Raw genomic sequence first — 13,084 nt, 5'->3', positions numbered from 1 at the left:
ATGAGGGCGAGCAAATGATGAGAAAATTGAAAAGAGAGAACATTTTTAGGTGAACTATCTATTTAACTGCACTTATGTAGACAAAAACTTCTTAAAAACAATGCTTCAAATGGTCAACAGTAACCCAGACATCAACATTTTGTCTGTTTCAATCTAAGAGACTTCTCTGGTTACTTATTATTTTCGAATGCGTGAAAAATCCACGTTGAAAACTCAAACCCACGTTCTCGTCTTTTACTATTGCTCTCAGAAATGTGACAAAAGTGTTGCTATAATGACAACAACGACCTCTAGCTTTAATACGTAGGTGTTTAAAATACCCAAAGCACGCGTCAATGACGAAATTCTCAATGAATAATGTAGGGCTCCGCTCTAAGAAGAGCAGGGACGGAACAAAAGAGTTCAACACGCCTCTCAGCCCGCACCGAGTCCCGTAAACGGAGCAGGTGACAGAACGTGGCAAGTTGGACCGATCGCTCGCGCGATGCTGTTACATTTATCCCTTCGAAGTCCTGCCGAAAGCCACATGCGAGCATATTCCGTTGAAGTAATCTGATTTAGAAATAGTCTGTTTTTGGTCGGTCATGCATGCTTTGGGAGGACTGCTGTGAGGGACACATGCTTGATAATGAAAGCCTTCAAATGTACTTCGAGCACTCTCCTGGAATTAACCATCCTTATTCTTCTCATTCAGACCTCCAGGATGGAAAACGCAGGTAAGTACACATCATTTACGGTTCAGTTAGCCTACATTTATACGTGTTCATTTAGCAGACGCTTTTCAGAACAATACAAGCGAAAAGAATTCATCCAAGGAATTTCACAACACTACAACGTTTATTTTAGAAGCAAATTGTACAATTTAAGAAGTGTTTTTTTTTTCTTTTCTTTCATTATTCCGCAACAGTTTCCTCAATTTTCTATCAACTTTAATAGAACTCCCTCATACGTCTATGTGACACAATAACCTAGTAATATGGGCTACTTGCCATTATTTATGCACTCATTCAGTGGCTGTGTGGATGAATTTAAAAAAATTTTTTTTTTTTTTTAATTGAACAAATCCACTAAGATGGAATTCGCATTACGACATAGCCTACGGGTGATTAAGATCTATTTGTTCATACATTATATATATATATTTATTAGCCTCTCATGCTGTGTACCTACTACTACCAATGTTCAAGACAAAACATTTAACTATTGTGTCTGTCTTCGCTACGCATATATTGCTCTGAGAAGAAAACGCTCGTGTCAGACCTCTGAGGAACTTTTGGCCCTTCTTGCAGTACATTCTGTTCTTTGGCATTACACTATTTTACTTGTTTAGGCGTTCTGTGAGACTTAAAGGAACTCTTATCAGAAAAAACAAAACAAAAACTAAACATAATATGACTTCTTGGTGTCACGGTATGGTGGTTCTGTTATCTGTTATCTCCCCACTTCTGTGCAACACTTTAAAGCATCTGATTTATCACAGTAATGGGACAAATGGTGGACAGATTCACTCAGGTGGCTTCATTCAGCACAAAGCCTAAATTAAAATGCATCCCAGCCAGTGCGCACTGCGGTTTTTAACACAGGTTGTCAGTCAGAGGCTACATATTTTGAATAAGAAATAACCTTGCTTAGCATTTAAATACAGACTTCATGAAGGATAAACTGTGAACATGTACACAACATATTTAAAACATTAAATGCCATTATTTTCCTCTAACAAAGTTTGGTATTCATTAAATTTGTTCACTATAATTTTTTATTTAGGGTGAATTAGGGGAATCTGGGACATCTTTGCACTTTTTATTTTGATTTAATGTGATTGTCACCCCAACACTTAAATGAGACTTTATCGACAACCTAGCTAAAATATGGTAATGCGAACATAAAGTTGTATGTGATGGAATTTTATTGCTCTGATGATACTCATTAATATCTCAGAAGACCTAATGGAGCTCTCAGTTATGTTGAAGTTTAAACTTATAATTTAAGCATAAAGCTGTTATTTAAACAAAGAAGTTTCGACAAACCCTGTTTATTTATCTGGGCCTTAATAGAGCCACTTAGAGCCATATCCCTCATTCAGAAAAGTAGGGCTACTTAAGCTACGTGCTGTCAGAAAGAGGTGAAATAAGGTGGTGCAGGCAAACAATACAGGGGATCTGAGTGTCACAGAGGAATCTTATTACAGAGGCTTTAGTCAGAGAGAGAGAGAGAGAGAGACAAAAAAAATAAATAAATAAACCCAACATGCAGAAACTCATTTTTTTTTTTACTCTTCACTCAAAAAAACAAAAAAAACAAAAAAGAGGAAGAAATGGAAGGAAAAAGAATATTAGGTTTTGCACAAATACAAATATAGTTTATTTAATGGTTCTTTGCAGCATCCAGGTTCTTATTAAAAACCATTTTTGCGATTTTGAATTTTGGCAGGCTCCATACAGGACGCAGAGGAAGTGAAATAGCAAACGGAGTAATCTCCTTCTCCACTCTCCACTCTCCTTCATAAATACATTGGAGTGAGTAAGCCATTTGATGTTTCTTATATTAGTGCACTGACTCGCTGTTTAGTGACTTGATTATCTGAGGAAGATGGGCACATTTTTGTTTCTTTTTGCGTTGGCTCCACCTAGTGGCTGGAGTTTGTTTTGTGGAATGACACTTCCTTCAAGAAACGTTTGCATTGACGGAAGATCGTTTTTTACACTGAAGTTCCTGGCCAGATTGAGAATGGACACTATGGATGACCGCTAAATATCTACATGCTCACATAAAGGATGTCTTTTATAAAGCTGACAGGCTGAGTAAGTCATGGTGTAATTTGGAATTTTTCTATTTTTTTATTTTTTTCGCAGCCTCCGAGTGAGTTTGGCTCTTGATCATCCGAGAAACCGGGATGCCTGTTTTGTTTTGTGCGGGTTCCGCCTAGTGACTGGAGCTTGTTTTGTGGAATAACACTGCTTCGGGACAGTTGTGGATAAATCTGTTTCTTCTTTGTGCTTATGCTTCCTGTTGGCTGGAGTTTGTTTTGTGGAGTATTTTTAAGGGACATTAGAATGAGTTCGTCATCTGCTGCACTCATAACAGCCGGCTCACTGAGCAATTGTCTGTCCGAGGAAACTGAACGGCTTTCTATCAGCTGGAATTTGTTTTGTGGAGGAACACACCTTCGAGACAGTTCTGTGAATGAATCTACATGTTCTTTGTGTTTATTCTGCCTGTTGGCTGGGGTCTGTTTTACAAAGTATTTTCTTTTATGTAATTTTGCCTCACAAAATTTGTGCAGAAGCACCGGACTTGAGCAATCTGATGGCAAAATTGTCACGGGGGCTCTCGTATGCGTACATGGGCCTTTTGAGTTTAGAGGGATTGACGCCGGTTGGTGCTGTCATGCACGGGGTTAATGAGCACGTTTTTCTTTTTTAAGTTTGTTTTGTTCGGGGGGAAGTTCGGGGTTTGATTGTTGCTGTAATGGGGAATGTGGTCTGTATAATCTTGTTTTTGACACACAATTTTTAATTTTTAATTTTTTTATTATATCAATATGTCAAATGTTAATATGAGTAGGTTATCGCTCTCCACATGGAATGTGAATGGGTTGGGGCACCCCATAAAAAGAAGGAACGTTATTTCTTTTCTTAAGCGTAAGAAATATGATATAGTATTTCTTCAAGAAATGCATCTTTCCCCGCAGGAAGCTGAAAAATTTGGGAAGATTTGGGGTGGACATGTTTTTTTTTAGTGCTGACTCAAGTAACAGTAGGGGAGTCATTATACTGATAAATAAACATCTACAATTCAAATGTCTCAAACAGAGTAAAGATAAATTAGGAAGAGTCATTATTGTTTTAGGAGAAATTCGGGGGCAAAAGTTGATTTTGGCTAATATTTACGCACCTAACACTGAAGATCAGGGCATTTTTATAGATCTTGAAGGGATGTTGCAAGCCGCTGGCACCCCTCATGATATAATATTGGGAGGAGACTTTAATCTTTTGATGCACTCAGTCCTTGATCATAGTGAAGCAAAAGTGTATAAGCCTCTTAGAGCAACAGTGACGTTTCACAGGATGTGAAAAAAATCTTGGTCTTGCAGATATTTGGAGACTTTTGAACCCATCTGGTATGGACTATACATTTTTTTCATCAGTCCATAAGATTTATTCTAGAATAGATTTTTTTATATATATCTATGTCCCTCATTTCATCTGTTGTTGATTGCTCAATTGGAAACATTTTAGTTTCAGATCATGCCCTGGTGAGTTTAGTGGTGTTGCCACATATGGAGAAAAAGAATTCATATAGTTGGCACTTTAATGTATCCCTTTTGCAACATCCTGATTTCCAAAAAATGTTAAAGACTGAAATCAGTGTTTATATGGCGACCAACTGGTCCTCAGTATCCTCTGTGGGCGTGGCTTGGGAGGCACTTAAGGCAGTTCTTAGGGGCCGGATCATACAGTATGCCTCATTCACCAAAAAATCCAAAGCACGAGAACTCGTGGAGTTGGAAGAGAATATTAAAAGTGCAGAGGTAGAGCTGAAGCACTGAATGTCTTCTGATGGCCTCAGAGAATTGACTCATTTGAAATACAGATATAATACTATTTTGTCGGAGAAGGTGGAGTTTAAGACAGTCATACTTTGAGTCAGGAGACAAAGCAGGGAAGCTTTTGGCTAGATATATAAAGCAGAGAGAGTCTTTTTCTACCATTCCCTCAGAGAAATCTGATGGTGGTGAAATTTTTACCTCGGCCATTGATATTAATAATGCTTTTAAAGAATTCTATCTTGATCTTTATAGTTCCACGTCTTCGTCTACTGATGAAGATATTAAAAATTTTGTGGAACCATTAGAACTCCCTAAACTGACGACTGAGCAAAAAAATTCTCTTGATTCTGAGATAACCTTGGAGGAGCTTGGTGAGGTAATTAAGGCCCTGCCTACAGGCAAGTCTCCAGGGCCAGATGGCTTTGCTGCTGAATTTGTCTAGATCTTATACTACAGAACTTGCTCCAATTTTGTTAGAAGTTTTATAGGGAATAATTAAAGAATGGAAAGCTTCCACCAACCATGACACAAGCCCGGATCAGTCTGATTCTTAAAAAGGACAAAGATCCAAGCGAGTGTAAAAGTTACCGTCCAATTTCCCTGATCCAGCTATATGTAAAAATTTGGGCAAAAATTCTGGCTAACCGGTTAAGTAAAGTTATGACATCTCTTATACATATAGATCAGGTGGGGTTTATTTGGGGCCGCAGCTCTTCTGACAACATTAGGCATCTCATTAATGTCATGTGGTCAGTGGCGAATGATCAGACTCCAGTCACTGCCATCTCACTTGATGCCGAAAAAGCGTTTGATATGGTAGAATAGGATTATTTTTTTAAGATTTTGGAAATATATGGGTTCGGAAATACTTTTATTGGATGGATTAAGTTACTTTATAGACACCCTGTAGCAGCGGTACAAACAGATGGATTAATTTCAGATTATTTTACTCTGAACAGGGGCACTCGGCAGGGTTGCCCTCTTTCCCCATTATTGTTCTGTCTTGCCCTGGAACCATTAGCAGCCACGATAAGAAAGGAGGATGATTTTCCAGGGGTGATGGTGGGAGGTATGGCGCATAAGATTTTACTTTACACAGATGATATTTTATTATTCATCTCCGACCCCACGAGATCTATGCCTTGCCTCCACAGAGTTATTAATTCCTTTTCTAAATTTTCGGGATATTAATTGGTTAATTGGTCTAAATCCAAAGCTTTAGCTCTGACTGCGTACTGCCCAGTAACAGCTTTTCAACTGAGCGCCTTTCAATGGCCCAAACAGGGCATTAAGTATTTGGGCATTTTATTCCCAGCAAAATTATGTGATTTAGTCAGAGTTAATTTTGACCCTTTAATAAAAAGGTTTTCGAGTGATGTGAGTAGGTGGGCTTCATTACATTTATCGATGATTGGGAAGGTTAATGTTATTAAAATGAATTGTATTCCAAAATTCAACTACCTACTACAATCTTTCCCTGTAGATGTCCCCCTCTCTTATTTTAAGCAATTTGATAGTAAAGCGAAGTCCTTCATTTGGTATGGAAAATGTCCCAGGTTACATTTCAATAAGTTACATAGGCCGATTGACAAAGATGGGCTAGGTCTACCCAAGATTTTGTTTTATTATTATGCATTCGGTCTCAGACATTTAGCTCATTGGTCACTTCCACCTGAGAGAGCTCCTCCCTGGTTTGGAATTGAACAGAAAGTTATTGCCCCTATTTTACTATTACAAAGCCTTTCTATTGAACAAATTGGAGAAGTTAAGTCACATCCCGTCATCTCGCATCTGCACACACTATGGACAAAAATGTCCAGAGTGTTTAATTCAGACATTTTTTTAAATGTTGCCTCGTGCATATGGCTAAACCCAAAGTTGCGTATTGGTGATTCCCCTTTCTGCTGGTCGGAGTGGATTGTGAGGGGTGACCTATATGAGAGTTGTGTGTTGAGATCGTTTGAAAATTTGGTCCAACATTTCAGGATTCCTAGATCTCTGTTCTTTAGGTACTTACAGCTGCGCCACCTGCACTGTACTATTTTTGGGAGTAGCATACACCCCCCTAAATTAGCAGATACTCTAGAAGTGATGATTACTGCTTTTGGAAAAGGTCATGAGGCATCAGTGTATTACTCCCTGTTAATTAAGCGTCTGGGGGATGGAGCTTCAACTTCTCTCGAGAGATTATGGGAGAGAGATTTAAATTTGGTATTGGAGGAGGGAGTGTGGGCTAAGATTCTAAAAAACGTCAAGTCTACATCTAGAGATTCAAGGGTGCGTCTGATGCAATTTAAGATTTTGAATCGATTATATTGGACACCCTTTAGATTGTATAGACTTGGTCTTAAAGACACTGGCAATGCCAATCAGAAGATGGGGACACAACCCATGTTTTTTGGGGATGTGTTAAAATACAGTAATTTTGGTTGAAGATTCAGGGATTTATGTGTGATGTGTTGGACACGTGGTTTTCATTTTGCCCCAGACTCTGATTCTCATTTTGGGTGATGGGGAGGTCATTAATTTTGGGGATAGCCATTTGAGAGGTTGGGTCCTGGCCAGAATTATGGTGGCCAGGCGAATAATTCTCAGGGGGTGGAAGACGGCTGGGGCACCCTCGTTTCGGGAGTGGTGCGGGGAGATGAGTGCGGTTGCGGCATTTGAGGAAGTGATCTATAGAAGGTTGGGAAAGTGGGATTTGTTTAATAGGAAGTGGGGTGGATATTTGGATTTTTTGGGGAGAACCCTCCAAAAAAAATTTAATTTTTTTTTTAATTTTTAAATAAAAATTTTAATTTTTAGTTTGATGTGTATGTGCACTCTTGTTTTTTGAAAGTATATATTTTTTAGCTTGTTTCTAATTTTTTGTTAAAATTCTAAGAGACCACTGTAATGCGTTTTTTTGTCGGGTATGTTCGGGGGGAGGGGTTTAATTTATATAATTGATTCTGCATTTTATGTTGTGTTTATTGGTTTTTGTAGATGGAATCAATAAAAATGTTTATAACAACAGCAAAAAAAAAAAGATTTTTTTTTTGCTGTTACCGACTTGGCTGTATGGTTCATACGGTTCTTAAAAGGTAATTAAAAGATTATTAATGTAACATAAATTCTTCTTATCACCATATTTCTTTCCTTACTCAGCTTAGAGTGAGAAAGTAAAAAAGAGTGTTTGGAGAGAGAGCAAGAGAGATTCACTGGTGTTTATCTGACAATGCACATCAAAAGGGCAATGTCAAAGACCTGACCTGACCTGCAGCAGGTTGACTACTAATGAAGCTGTGCGGGAACACTGTTTAATCAGATGTTCATTTGTTGTGCATCAAGCTTCAGTTATGACTTTAAGTGTTGTGCTTACACTGGCCCCTACTCTATTAAACTCCTGGTTATAGGTAGACTATACATTGCCATGAGGCAAGTTTGTACTTTCCATTGATTTTTTGAGGCATTCAGGTAAGGACTTAGCCTCTTATGGAACCATAAACAGATTGACAGTGTTGCGTGGCCCTGATTTGTATTGGGATTATGTGAGACAGGTGTGACAGCCGTTCATTTCACTGTGACAAGCCTTAACAAATGAACACCAGCAAGGCTCTTTTCCTACGTTTGCGCTGTCATGGTGCGACAGATCAGAATTATCACAGATTTATACATAAAATTTTCACGTACATGTCTCACGCCCCCCTCTTTCCATGTCTGTGGCATTCAGTATAGTTGATTCGCTATTTCCTATACCTAGGCTTGCTTTGAGTGTTTATACAGTATTGCTTCAAATCAATTTCTCTATGGAGAGAATGGTTGGCCAGTATCTCACCGCATTAGTGTGTTAGTTTCCTGGCAACATCACCTTAAAAAGCCTATTGCCATTGTCGTGTTCAGTCCTATGACCCTCTTTCCAGATGTTCGTGTCAACTTTTTTTTTTTTACTCATCAGTCTGCTCTGCATTGTCATTTAATGTACTTGGCCTGTTAATCTGTGTCATATTGTCATACAGTATATGCACTCTTCTCTGTTTGTGGAATGTCTAGCTCCTCATCCTTTCTTTAGAGTAGATTCCCATTCTTTGGTGTTCTTTGATTTGTTTCTGCTGCATTACCTTTTGTTCCAGTACGCTGATAGCACTCATACAGTCTGAGAGCACTAGTCAAAACGCTTCTGTTTTTTTATTATTTTAACTCAACTCAACTCACTTTTATTGTCACTATGCAATTACACAAATGAAATGATATGTGAAAAGCTTATGTGCATGGTCCAGACATTGCAGCCATACATGTAAATACAGTAAGTATAAGTACACTCAACAGAAGAACAATGTTCAGAAAAACAATATAACAATGTACAGAATAACAATATAACAGTGTACAGAATAACAGAATGACAATTAGCAATATACAGAACAACAATATAACATTATACAGAATAACAATTTAACTCTATACAGAATAACAATACACAGATGTTTACACAGTTTGCATGTTACACAATGCATATTACACAATATACAAACTGAACAGTTAGAGGCAATTGCACTGAATTGAATTAAGCACAGTATACAAGCACAGTATACATAGTATACATAACGTGCCACTGTACTTTACTACAATTTTTTTATTACAAATTATATTATCAGCGTAAGCAGTTTGAGAGAAAGGTTTAATTAAAAAAAGAACATGAGTTTCAGAATTTCCTAGAATTTGTTATGCCCCTTTTACTTTAATTACAGCATACACTCAAGCTGGCATGGACTCTACAAGTTTGTGCAAAACCTGATGAGCCATGTTATCCGAGTATGATTTGATAATATTTCAAAAGAATTTTGTGTTCTTCCTCGGAAGCAATGGAATCTGTTCTAAAAAGGGGTTATCAGGATCATTGCCACAGATTTGCTTACATTACAGCTGGATATCTTTATTATTCCTTCTTTATTTTATGTCAGAACATTTAAATTTTTAAATAAGGTTGATATGTAAAAAAAGACTCATCGCTGACTGCTAGGGTGGGTAGAGTCACGTTGGGTTAACCTCCTCGTGGTCACTATAATGTGGTTCACTCTCGGTGGGGCGCGTGGTGAATTGTGCGTGAATGCCGTGGAGAATAGCATGAAGCCTCCAAACGCGCTAGGTCTCCGCGGTAATGCGCTCAACAAGCCACGTGATAAGATGCGCGGATTGACTCAGACACATCCGCCACCCGGATCACTACGCAACCACGAGGACTTAGAGCCATTGGGAATTGGGCATGCCAAAATTGGGGAGAAAAGGGGAGAAAATCCCCCCCAAAAAAAGAAGAAAAAAAGACTCATACTAACCTAATTTGCTTTTAGCAGATGTCTGTGACGTTTATGATTTAAACTGTATGTGTATCTGTATTTTTAAGATGTTTATCAGATGTTTGTGCACAGTATACTAGGAGGATTTTCAGATGATATGCTCTTTTGCAGATGCCTCAGTGAAACATGCCTTTGGTTTGTTTGTCGTATCTTAACCCATTTACTTGTCTCATAAATTAGGTTTATTGTTTTTTGTAATATATCATTGGGCGAGTTTGTGACATAATTTCCAGTTCTTCAAAGAAGAATTAGTTTGTCTGAATGCATAATGCAAATGTAATGTAAACAGGAATTTGGCTAACTATAGAGGAGTGTTTCTTTGGTGGGTCATGACCCAAAAATGGGCATAGAGGTTTGTTCTGATAGGGCCTTGGAATAACGTAAAAAAACAGCACTATATGCAAATAATAAAATGCAACTAACCATTTAATTGGGTAGTTGGGGTAGCACAAAAAAGGTTTATCGACTGGGAAAGAGAAAATGCTTCAGACTATGTCAAGTTAATCATTTGGCATATAGTTAAGCCTAGATTATGGTAATATTGGCAATATACATTTCAAATTTCAAGTTTAATTTTAAAAGTGATAAAAAAGAACTAACTTTTTGGTTTTAAGTTTAAATGGGAAGCATACAGATACATTTTCTGCTCTTCAATCCTTTTGCAACACTTCTATGGGAGTTTTCAGCAGAAAAGTGTGTTGAGTAGTATGTATTCAGTTCCTTCTTAACCACAGATATCGTTCACTCTCCTGGGAGACTAAAAATGTGCATCTGGGTTTTACAATTCAAATAAATAGATTTCCAGACTGACATTGTTTGCTTTTCCATGTTGCATAAAACCTCCTGTAATAAAGGTCTATGCCACAAAATAAGAGTTCCAGCAGATGAAACGTGTCGGAAACAAGTAGAGGTCCTCTGTGGTTCTTTTGGATTTCTATACCGATTTTAACATTTCTTTCCCTGACCTTGGTCAAGGCCCAGTGTGACGAGGAGGAGGGCACGGCCAGGCCATGAGGGTGCACGGCCAGTGTCCTGAAAATATATGCTACCTATCAGGATGTTCTACCAATACTATATTTGTCACATATTCCCTGTTTTTTGTATTGACTTTTATGTTGAAATTCTTGTTTAGTTCCCATATTCCTGTTTCCTGTTAGTTTGTAGTCCTTTTGTAGTTTCATTTTATGATTGGTTTTCCCCTGATTGTTTCCACAGGTATTCCTCGTTCCCTTGTTTGCCCCTGTGTATTTAAGCCCTTGTTTTCTCTGTTTCCTTTGTCAGTCTTCACATGTATTACGCTGTGCTCTGTACTTTGTTCCCTGTGTTTTGTTTCTTATGTTCTGAGTTGCCTGGTTTACTTTTGTTTTATTAAAGACGCTGCATTTAGATCCTCCATTCTCTCCTGACTCGTTACAGAAAGACTGACCCCTCCGAAATGGATCTAGCAGCACCCTTTATCCAGTTGAGCCGAGCGAACTTACCAATTAGGGAATACTCTCATCTGTTTAGCACTGTCGCCAGATACACGGGATTTACCGATTCCCACCTGAAATCCCTGTATCAGATTGGACTCATAGCTCACAAGTGGAGGGAATTGCCAGAGACCGGAGATTATACATGGGAGGAATATGTGGAGTTAATATTAGAGACATTCACTTCAGAGGATCCTCCTCTCTCAATCCCGGTTCTGGTTTCCGAGTCTTCCACGCATGGGTCCGATCCACTCCATGTCACAGCCATGCCTCAGCCTGCTCCATGCCATGTCACAACAACACCTCAGCCTGCTCCATACCATGTCACAGTCAAACCTCAGCCTGCTCCATGTCATGTCACAGCTACGCCTGAGTCTGCTCCATGCCATGTCACAGCTATGCCTGAGTCTGCTCCACGCCATGTCACCGCCAAGTTTAAGTCTACTCCATGCCATGTCACAGCCAAGCCTCCCGCGGCCCTTGTTTCCAAGTTCAATTATCCACCACTAATGTCGGTGCGTAGGGTCATGAAGACCCTTTCTCACAGCTTGTCAGTACTCACGCCTGCCACGGCCAATGAGCCAACGCCCACGCCTGCCACGGCCAATGAGCCAACACCCCCACCTGCCACGTCCAATGAGTCAACGCCCATACCTGCCACAGCCAACAAGCTGGAAGCCTCGTCCATCCCAGAGCTAGCGTTGCCAGCCTCGTCCGTCCCAGAGTCAGCGTTGCCAGCCTCATCCGTCCCAGAGCCAGCGTTGCCAGCCTCGTCCGTCCCAGAGCCAGCATTCCCAGCCTCGTCCATCCCAGAGCCAGCGTTCCCAGCCTCGTCCATCCCAGAGCCAGCGTTGCCAGCCTCGTCCGTCCCAGAGCCAGCATTCCCAGCCTCGTCCATCCCAGAGCCAGCGTTCCCAGCCTCGTCCATCCCAGAGCCAGCGTTGCCAGCCTCGTCCATCCCAGAGCCTGCATTGCCAGCCTCGTCCATCCCAGAGCCTGCGTTGCCAGCCTCATCCGTCCCAGAGCCTGGGTTGCCAGCCTCATCCATCCCAAAGCCTGCATTGCCAGCCTCGACTGTCCCAGAGCCTGTGTTGCCAACTTTGGCCTCCCAGAGGAGGAGGAGGAGAAAGGCTTTTGTTTCCAAGTGTCTGCCCATGTTGGCCAATAAGCCAACGCCCATGCCTGCCACGGCTAATGAGCCCATGCCTGCCACGGCCAACGAGCCAATGCCCCCACCTGCCACGTCCAATGAGTCAACTCCCATACCTGCTATGGCCAATGAGCTGGAAACCTCGTCCATCCCAGAGCTAGCATTGCCAGCCTTGTCCGTCGGATGCCTCCCATTCTCTCCTGACTCGTTACAATATTGGCATAGTTTTAGGGTTGGGGTTAGGCTTTGGTGTAGGGTTAAGGCTTAGTACATCCTCACACCATATCACACTATCTGATAGTTATGCTGGTAGCACATCCTGATAGGTATTATCTGACTGACAAGATGTGCTACCTAGGTTTTTAACACATTTCATGCTGTTGTAGTACATACTGACAGGTTCTCCCGTGCCTCCCGACATGTGCTACCCATCTTTTAACTTTATATATCACTGTTTTTACTGCTGGTAGCACATCCTGAGCAGGTAGCACAGATTGTCAGAACACCGGCACTGAATCAGCTGATCAGTGGGAGAGTGAGATAAATCGGAGACACCAGTTCGAGAGAGAGAGAGAGAGAG

At 40.3% G+C, this 13,084-nt stretch overlaps 1 protein-coding gene across 5 annotated transcripts in view; it reads left to right on the top strand.

The window, feature by feature from the left end:
- Positions 1 to 424: 424 nt before the first annotated feature.
- Positions 425 to 13,084, top strand: part of LOC127432391 (relaxin receptor 2-like) — a 72,314-nt gene continuing 59,654 nt past the window's right edge. For 4 of the 5 annotated variants that reach the window (XM_051683414.1, XM_051683416.1, XM_051683415.1 and 1 more), the window contains exon 1: positions 425 to 716. In XM_051683414.1, coding sequence (XP_051539374.1) covers positions 629 to 716 — 88 coding nt within the window. In that variant the 5' untranslated portion in view covers positions 425 to 628. Of the gene's footprint in view, positions 717 to 2,430; positions 2,517 to 13,084 lie in introns of all 5 variants that reach the window. The other variant, XM_051683417.1, reaches the window with a different exon arrangement.

The sequence above is a fragment of the Myxocyprinus asiaticus genome, chromosome 42 (genome assembly GCF_019703515.2).
Source record: "Myxocyprinus asiaticus isolate MX2 ecotype Aquarium Trade chromosome 42, UBuf_Myxa_2, whole genome shotgun sequence".
Taxonomy (NCBI): domain Eukaryota; kingdom Metazoa; phylum Chordata; class Actinopteri; order Cypriniformes; family Catostomidae; genus Myxocyprinus; species Myxocyprinus asiaticus.
The sequence above is the reverse complement of the archived record's forward strand: the minus strand, read 5'-3'. Positions and strand labels throughout refer to the sequence as shown.